Source organism: Clupea harengus, chromosome 23, assembly GCF_900700415.2.
Source record: "Clupea harengus chromosome 23, Ch_v2.0.2, whole genome shotgun sequence".
In the NCBI taxonomy this organism is placed as follows: Eukaryota; Metazoa; Chordata; class Actinopteri; order Clupeiformes; family Clupeidae; genus Clupea; species Clupea harengus.
In genome coordinates, this window is record NC_045174.1 from 6,810,895 (window position 1) to 6,820,390 (window position 9,496).

Genomic DNA, 9,496 nt, shown 5'->3' on the forward strand with positions numbered 1-9,496 from the left:
CCCTTTAATGTAACAAGTACAAGTACTGTGCACGAGACCTTCCTCCACTTGATTTGGCTGATCAAATATTTTTGTTCCTGAACTGCTACATGCTTTTCCATTCTAAATGTTTCCACGTAGGATATTCCGGCGTCCTCGCTTACAGGTCCTCGTTCCTCTTAATAGGTCAGTTCCTCCACAAGCATGTAATGAAATGACACGCATGTCCTAGAACTGTGTCCGGGACACACACCAGAGGAACGAGGAGGCATGAAAGGTATCGATTGGGATCTAACCTGTGTTATGTTGTGCACTCATCCTTGGCCATACTGACAAGGGTTTCTACACTCCTTTTCCTTACCCGGGTTCTGTCCAAAGTAATGAGTTTTTCCTCACAATACTCACTGATTATGGTGTTACAGAAATATAACTGAAAAAACGAGCTCAAATAAATGATATGATCCCAATGTAATCAAAAACATCTTTATTTTACAGATATATCATCTCTGTTGTGCGCTTCGCTCCATCTTCACTTGGGCCCCAGCATCTCACTGGGCACCACCCACTTGTCAAACTCCTCCTCCGTCAGGTAGCCCAGCGCGACCGCTGTGGCCTTGAGAGTTGAACCCTCTTTGTGAGCCGTCTTGGCAATTTTGGCAGCTTTGTCGTAACCTGTGGATAGAGTACATGCCCACATTATATCTCCAGTGACATTAAGGGATATATGGAAGGTTTAGTTTAATACAACACGGCTCTCTCTGAAGGGGCAACATACCGATGTGAGGGTTAAGTGCCGTCACCAGCATTAGGGATTCATTCATCAGCTTATTGATCCGCTCCGTGTTTGGTTCAATGCCCACCACACAGTTGTTTGTGAAAGAGACAGAAGCGTCTCCCAGAAGCCTGGCAGAGTTGAGCATATTTTTGATCTACGAGGGGGAAAACAGTGAAATAGGTTAATGACACTTTGTCAAAAGGTGAGGACACATCATTATAAAATCATCAAACTAATAAGGTAACAACAGGCCTTGTCTGTCAAGGATGTGTTTTGCAGAACTAAACCCAGAGATACATTTGGGCTGGGGTTGCTCTTCAATGTCGTTAGGGTACCCTCAATCTTACCACATTCTTCATCAAGAATGTAAACTTTTCTCTGTCTTAATAATTCACACAATGCCTAAACAAGTCTTCATTCCTGCCATTAGGTCTCCTAACTCAAGATTAATGGCTGCTACTGTTATGTAGCCATAGAGTATATAAAATTCACAAGCTTTCCTGAATTTGAATTTTTTGTTTATGGCTAATTAGCAGGATGGTTTGACAGTTTTGATTGCATCATGCAAGTTGCAATGTAAAATACACTGCGATATCCTGGTAACAACACTGCTTATGGCTTTTTGTGTCGGTCAAACTATGGGAAAATGGTGCATTTGGTTGCCAGAATTAAGAAAAACTTCCTCGGGGAGGATATGCCCCTGAATCCCCCTACAGGGGATTGGTCATTTAATAGTTTCAATATTTTTATAAGATGCATATTAATGTCTGATGGACTTGGATCAAACAAGTGAGAAGTGGCTGGTCTTCACAGCACATTCCATTCCACAATTCCTGTCAATGGCACACCCACAAATTTATATGGGTGTATTAATAATTAATAATTAATAATTCATTTTAAAAATACTATTATTGTTTGTTGTATATGTTAAGCAACCTTGAGTGTCATGAAAGGCACTTTTAAATTAAATGTATTATTATTATTATTATTATAATTGTTTACATTCAGGGATAGTCTGAAGTGGTAGCACTGCTTTGCACCTGAGAAACACAAACAGTCTAAATCCTCTGGTAGTGCAATACTAATAATAACATGACTCTTCATATTTACCATCATTGGTTTGAAGACATTGAGTTCAAAGTGTCCATTGCTGCCTCCAATAGTGACAGCCACATGGTTCCCCATGACCTGCGCGGCCACCATAGTCATGGCCTCACACTGAGTGGGGTTCACTTTACCTGGAGGGGAGGACCAGAAGGATGCAGAAATGAAACATCATGATGGTAGCAGACCAGGGTTATCTGACCAAGGTGTAACCAATGTTTAGCCAGTCGACAACAGTTATACTCAGGTCGTGGCACATCAGACTGGACCTGGGTTGCAACCCGGAATTACATTACAGTCTGTATATGTAGCGGTTATTGTATTTTTTAAGCTTTGTATGTTTCATAATCTGGACCATAATCTGCCATTATTAACATAGTTTTCTGCTTCATTGCTCTGCTTATCCTTCTAATAGTGACCTTATGAGCACACTGTACACCCACTAAGCGGTTCTACATCCAATGCTTTGAATGCTGACTATCCATTTGTATCCACTATTCATGTGGTATATTTCATGTATAACCCTTCTTTTATGTTTCTTTGAATCATGTATCATGTACACGCCACACATGTGCTAATATGTTTTATCCTCTGATACGTGGATGAACCCATCTCCTTGCTCCTGATTCTCGCTTCTCCTTCTCTCTATCTCTTTCTATCTCTTATCTGTCTATCCGGCCGACCCTAAGCAGATGGGTCCCCCCTTTGAGCTGAGGTTCTGCTCAAGGTTTCTTCCTGTTAAAAGGGAGTTTGTCCTTGCCACTGTCACCTTAGTGCTTGCTCTAGGGGGTTCAGTCTCTGGGCTTTCTAAAACTCCTGGAGACCATTTTAATGATTATTTGGCGCTATATACATATTTTATTCAACTGAATTGAATATTTTGAATGAGATGAGATTCATAAGTCTTCACAAACTTTGGGAGAACTTCAGAAGGTTCAGAGAGATTTCATCTCCCCCTAGTGGCAAACGTAGGTAAACCTTTACCTGAACCCTACATCAGAAAAGTGACATGACTAGATTTCAGATCCCGCCATGAGTCGATAAGACAGTCAGTATCCAATCAAAACAGTGTTATGTCACTATCATTTGTAATGGTCATGATGCAATTGGCCCTGCTTCCCACCTAACAATGGCATCCAAAGTTCTACTACACATTGCCTACAATGCATCACACACATTCGGATTGCCAGCCAAACTACCCATTTCTCTGCTGAGGTTTACAACCACCTAATCTACAATCATGGTAGATACAAAATCTAGCTGTTTTCTGTGAAGAACTTCCAGACTTTTCAGAAATGTTTATTAAACCATATCCTCTCACATGTCAGTAATTTTGCTTTCTACTACCTGCTCTTCATGTTCCGACTCTCTCCATGTCCCTGTTGCCCTAGCTCCTACAGTGTAATGAAAGTGTGTGTGCACCTCAAAGTGCATTTCAGATAAGGTGCAGTCAGACAATGTAGTCAGTAAATGGACTCTTACCAGGCATGATGCTGCTGCCTGGCTCATTCTCTGGCAGGATAAGTTCCCCCAGGCCAGAGCGTGGACCTGATCCCAGGAAGCGGATGTCATTGGCGATCTTCATCATGCTGACAGCCACAGTGTTCAGTGCTCCACTTAACTCCACCAGGGCATCGTGGGCAGCCAGAGCTTCAAATTTGTTTTCCGCCGTCACGAATGGCAGACCTGAACGTTCAGAGACACATCAAAACACCAGTCACGAATGGCAGACCTGACGGTCAGAGATACATCAAAACCTACGCTTAGTTGGATCACACGTGTTGATTTGCTGTTTACATTCAGATATTTTGACAGAAATATTCTACTGTATCTGTTCATGTCATTAGCCTCATGATGCAGTCTTGTATTCATCATGTACACACTGAATACTACCCTCTGAATGCTCAATGCTGCCATATTGGGCTACATGTTTATCACAAACATTATAATGGACAATGAATTCAAACACATTTGAATTAAATCAATTAAATTATGAATTAAATAAATCAAATTATTAAATGCATTTAATGTTAGTAGTGAATGATAAGGGGATCCACACATTGAAACAAGAGCCATTATTGTGTAGCGTAAAAAGAATACTAGCAGCAATGTGGCACTGGGAAATGAGAAACTATTTCTTACAGTTATTATTATTATTATTATTTCTAGTGTCAAAGTTCCTCTAAAGCAACTGCTGGAGAGCAGGGCTTCATTAATGGCTGAGGCACAGACAGGTTTTTGGACTGTGCTGCAACATAAAACACATAGTCATCACGGACCAAACAAATCAACCAGCTCAGACTGGTTTTAAAGACCAGACAGAAATGATACCAACACATGTAGTAGAATTCCAACATATGCCACAAAGTATTACCGTTTGGTTTAGCGTAATGATCTCACAAACAATTAGGATTCCCTAGTGCAGTCATGTACTCAAAGACTCTGATTACTGTCAAGAGTATAAAAGTATCAGATTGGAGCATAATTATATAATCCAGACTCCATTAACACATCAGAGCAATTGCAATCTGTAAATTCAGTTAATATACAACTAATGAACAGCCATATTGTCCTTGTAACCGTTTCAATACACGACCCCAACCGTGTCACAATACTCCCCTCTCACCTGTAAGGGCTGATACTTTTTCTGCCACCTTCTCAGCAAATCCGATCCGGGTGTTTAGGCCAGTGCCAACTGCTGTCCCTCCAGCTGCCAACTCATACACTCTGGGCATGGCTGCCTTGATCCGCAATATGCTGTACTTCACTTGCTGAACATAAGCACTAAACTCCTTATGACAGAGAAAAGAACCATGGATTTGTATTTTTCCACCACATTATCAGTGGTCAGGTATAAGATATCTAGAAACTGACCAAAATGAATCTATTCAGTTGTTGATTTAATAAATAACACATGATTCATTTGACTAAGATTGCCATTGCCACTGGGCTCTACTAATCACAGGACCTTGGTCAGTGTTAACATTAAATACACCAACATATATTTCACCTTAACTATGGATGCCTACAAGTGCCTTTGATGACTACAGCTGATGCTTTAAAGAAAATAGGGTACAACTGAAATTTAAAATCTTGATGGTAAAACTGATTTGAGAAGACAGGATATATTTCATGCCAACAATTAAGACAATGACAAAGCTAAGACCGCCACCAGACAAGATTCCTTGTTATGCAGGTCATGCACGAAGACAACAGAACATCCTGATTCATCGTGGTCTAAATGCACAACTGTTGGGCAGGGGAGGCTAAATAGCCTGTTATATTTGGATATTAAGTAGAGCTAGGATTTTAAATGCTGTGGTCTTCCATTCTAGCTATAATCCAAATATGTCATATGAAAGCTCCCATTATCTTTAGTTTATGTCAAATGAGCTGGTTACAGAACAGTTACTAAGCTACCAAACCATCAGATACCTCTATCTTAAAGGTCAGCTATGTAACTTTGATGTTAGCACCAGAAGCAAGACAAGCAGAAAACAATTGAAAATTAAACATTGTAAAGCAAGCAAAAGTATGAAAAACAAAGGAAAGTTACTTTGGATTCTTCACAATAGCTGCCTATTCATTCTTTTGTTAGCTTTTTACACAGCCTGGATGTGAATTTGGTACATTTCTGACTAAGTCACATTGCTGAAACTAGTTCCAAAATTGAAATGGTAAATGGTAAATGGACTTAATTTATATAGCGCTTTTCTACTCAGAGAGCACTCAAGGCGCTTTACACATTGATGCCTCAGACAACTACCCATTCACACACCAATGGCAGAGGCTACTATCTAAGTTGCCAAACTGCACATCGGCAGCAGTTAGGGCTTCAGTGTCGACACTTGGTGAGGAGAAGTCGGGATCAAACTAGCAACCTTCCGATTACTAAACGACTCCTCTACCTCCTGAACCACTGTCGCCATGTGACACTTATTGAAGACACTGTGACACATGTGACACATATTGAAGACACATGTGACACTTATTTCCCAATTAGCTCCAATTACACGAGCTCCTTTGCTGAAAATGGCCCAGTTCAAACTAGAAGTATCTTTTAGGGCTACTGAACATGTTGGCATCAAATAAAATAAAACTTTAACAAAGCAAAACGTTTTGAGCTCCATCGAATGATTTCTGCTCCTTCCTTTCATTGACATCCTCAGGTAAACAACAGAACTCTTATAAGACACCAAACCACTGTTAAACTTGGCTTCCTTCATTCTGTTAGACAGAATACATAATGTATCCTCTAAATTAGATAATAACAACAACGTCCCATACCATGACTGTCCCACCACAACATTGCATTAGCAATGCACACTGAATACTTGTGTTTGTATTTGATTAGTCATATTTAAATTCACATAATACAATTTTAGTTTTGTGAACATTTCCATTTATTTTGTAACCAGAATAATACAGCTGAGTGAAGTACTTAGGTTAGCCAAGAGGAGTGGAATCTTGCTGTAACCCCTCAAACCCACTCTATACCCACAAAAAAAGACAAAAGATTGAGGGTGGCTGTGCACTCTCTTCAAATACAATGCAGTGCTGTCTGTTTAACTTCAAGATGAAAAGTAGACATATTATCGTATGAGATTAGGGTGGTCAGTACCTGTCCAAGGGAGAGAGGAACAGCATCCTGTGTGTGTGTCCGTCCAATCTTTATGATGTCTTTGAACTTTAAGGCCTTGGCCGCCAGCGCGTCATGAAGCGTTTGGAGCCCAGGAATGAGAACCTCATGGACCTCTTTAGCTGCAGCAATGTGCATGGCCGTGGGAAACGTATCATTGGAGCTCTGGAAAACATATAAATATTCTCTCTTCACTGAGCTCTGGTTTTCATGATTTACTCAGACATAGAACTTATCAGTTGAAAACCATACCTGGCTTTTGTTGACATGGTCATTAGGGTGGACAGGATCCTTACTGCCAAGCTTTCCTCCAAGAATCTCGATGGCTCTGTTACTGATCACCTCATTGACATTCATGTTAGTTTGAGTACCTGATCCTGTCTGCCACACCACTAGAGGGAAGTGGTCATCCAGTTTCCCAGCAGTTACCTAAACAGCACAAATTCCATCATTACATAATAATACAGTATTCAGCAAGGACACAACAGCCCTGCTCCCCTTCCCCATTACTGTCAGTCAGGACTGTGTCTGGCTAAACAGTTTGACAAATTCCTCCTCATAGTCTTCTAGTTGTCCGTTCTGTGTCAGCTCTCAAATAAAACTCTGGTGCTCGTATACAGTCCTGACTTTAAATGGAAAACAAAGCCATACACTACTACTCCAACCAACCCGTTGCTTCGGGAGGACGGAGAGGAATGGTTGTAATTTAACTGGCTGCAGAGCTCAAATATCAGCAACCTTTCACCGGGGTCAAAGACGGCATCTTTAAGAGTGTCATGTAACTTATCTTTCAGTACCTCATCAGCTGCTTTAACAATTGCTTCAGCAATCTTCGGATCCAAACCATAGTCTGTGTTAACCTCTGCAGCAGCTCTCTTCAGAATCCCAAAGGCTCTAATAACTTGAATCTGAAAACAAAATACATGGGCGTTTATTAAAGGAACAGTTCGTTAGAACATTAATTGTGTTATAAGGGACATTTTGTATTGCCAAGCAACCAAGACTTACAGGCATTCTCTCCGTTACACCACCGATTTTGAAATTCATGGTAGATCTGACCGTCTGAGCACCATAGTACTTGTCACTTGGTACTTTCAGCTCTCCAAACGTGTCACGTTCAATTCTGTAGGATTCCGAACTTGCCTGGGCAAAATCAATGATGATTTTCAAACATGACACATGTCGTTGATGCAGAACTTAACAACTGGACTTCGCCTACCTTTACATCTAAATAAACGTTGTCAATAATATGAGTAGCAGTGCATCAAGTCTAAATGATAGTACGTGGGCTAGTTCTGTTACCATAATCATGGCAATGTATTTTGGTGGCTAACGTTAGCTAAAACCAGTAGTCTGTTTTGACCTTGCCCCACAGCTGTTTTTAGAGGGTCCAACCGACTTGTACCTTTCTCTGGAGAAATCATTCTAAGTACCTTAAATGATATGCAACACATATACTCAAAAATGATCATAATCAGCTGGCGATATAGTTCGTAATCCAGCAAAGAGATAGCTAGCCCCGCTGACTACTGTACATTAACACTGACTTGAGACAGTCTTGTCGTTGGCTAGCTAGATAAGGTAGCTAAACATTGCATGGAAAAGGTCATTACACGATCGCATACGCTAACGTTAACGGTATTTGTCGACATACAGATAAATCGTACCATTCTTAAATAGATATTTATCACCCCAACCGCTGGGCCGCAGTGTTTGACAGCAACGCCGTTCTGCAAAGGCAGGACGTTGTTAAATCGCTGGAGGTTCCTCACTGAGCGATACATGGCGCTAGCACAGCAAACAAGAAAGCAGTGTCAGAAGGGCGGAACCAAAGAACACCAACAGAATGGCTCTGTGAGGGGGCGGAACGGTCTCTCTGAAACTGTATCCTCCAAAACACGTGTGGGGGAGAAGATTACGGTAACACCACAACACTTGCAAGTTGCAACAATAGACTTTATGTCTAATTGTATCTGATTGATATATATTATGTAAAAGGCTTGCAACAATCTGATCGAAAAAACTACATCCTGGGATGTCATTTTTGTGACATAATTTCATTATAGAAATATAAATAAACCTATAGCAATATATAGAAAACACAAAGTAATGACTTTCCATGAAATCTTAGAAAATAAATTGTTTGAAACATGTGTGAATGCATGTGCATGTTAACTTTGAGGATTTCCAAGATAGATTAATTGCATTGTCAACTGCACAGGGTTGCTCCATTCATTGCTAGTGCCACTCTTTCAGCAAAGGGAATGGTAAAAAAAAAATTGCAAGCTAGATAAAGTGATGGTTTGTGATTGGCGCATGCAAATGTTCTCTGTTAGAGAAGAATATATTATACCTATATCCAAAATCCTCCCCTCAGCATAATTATTAATTTATCGCCAGAGACAAACTGTCCAGGTGGAATATATAGCTTTATAGTTTTCGCAACCAAACTAGGGTCTCAAAACCCAGTAAATAAACACAGGTTGAAAGTCTGGTGAGCAAGAAAACTGGTTGCTGCTTTTGACGTATCGCTATTAAATAGAGTAGAAACAATGCTGCAACGACATCCGTGGCTCTTGTGCCGGACGGGTAAAATAAACGCATACACGCGTACACGCGACTTGAGTTAAAAAAAATTAAGGGTGGCTTAATGGCAGCTGTTTTTAGTGAATTTGGGAGAGCCAGATAGCAGTGAGCCACTAAATGTTTGCTGTAAATCAGTTTTTACAGTTAAAAATAAGCAGCAATGAACGGGGTCCAAGCAACTGCAGACTTTGAGGGCCCTCAATACCTATTGAAGAATGTATACTGAAACATTCAAGACCTTTGAGAATTGAGATTGGAAATCTGAAAGCTGAAGCCCCCCTAAAATGTTTTTCAGCCCCCCCAAATAATTTGGCATTATTGGCTTTAAATTAAACTATTGTTTCTCACATGGACAACATAACATGCTACATATGTGCGTGCATTCTGGTTTGTATGTTTTCTCCCCCTTCAAA

At 40.4% G+C, this 9,496-nt stretch overlaps 1 protein-coding gene across 1 annotated transcript; it reads right to left on the reverse strand.

Annotated features, from left to right (window-relative positions):
* Positions 1 to 448: 448 nt before the first annotated feature.
* On the reverse strand, positions 449 to 8,330 carry fh (fumarate hydratase). Its single transcript, XM_012814641.3, has 10 exons — positions 8,165 to 8,330; positions 7,506 to 7,640; positions 7,295 to 7,405; positions 6,750 to 6,926; positions 6,480 to 6,662; positions 4,485 to 4,650; positions 3,341 to 3,544; positions 1,865 to 1,992; positions 755 to 908; positions 449 to 651 (listed from the first exon to the last, which is right to left on the reverse strand). Exons 1-10 carry the CDS (start codon positions 8,279 to 8,281, stop codon positions 509 to 511), a joined length of 1,518 nt encoding a protein of 505 aa, XP_012670095.1. The 5' UTR covers positions 8,282 to 8,330; the 3' UTR covers positions 449 to 508.
* Positions 8,331 to 9,496: the final 1,166 nt, after the last annotated feature.

Bases quoted from the DNA above. Each gene is read 5' to 3' on its own strand.
- fh (XM_012814641.3), bottom strand. From the start codon at position 8,281: ATGTATCGCTCAGTGAGGAACCTCCAGCGATTTAACAACGTCCTGCCT. The intron at 7,641-8,164 runs GTACGATTTATC...GATTTTGCCCAG, and splicing joins TAAATATCTATTTAAGAATG to GCAAGTTCGGAATCCTACAG. The intron at 652-754 runs GTATGTTGCCCC...CTCTATCCACAG, and splicing joins GGCACTTAACCCTCACATCG to GTTACGACAAAGCTGCCAAA.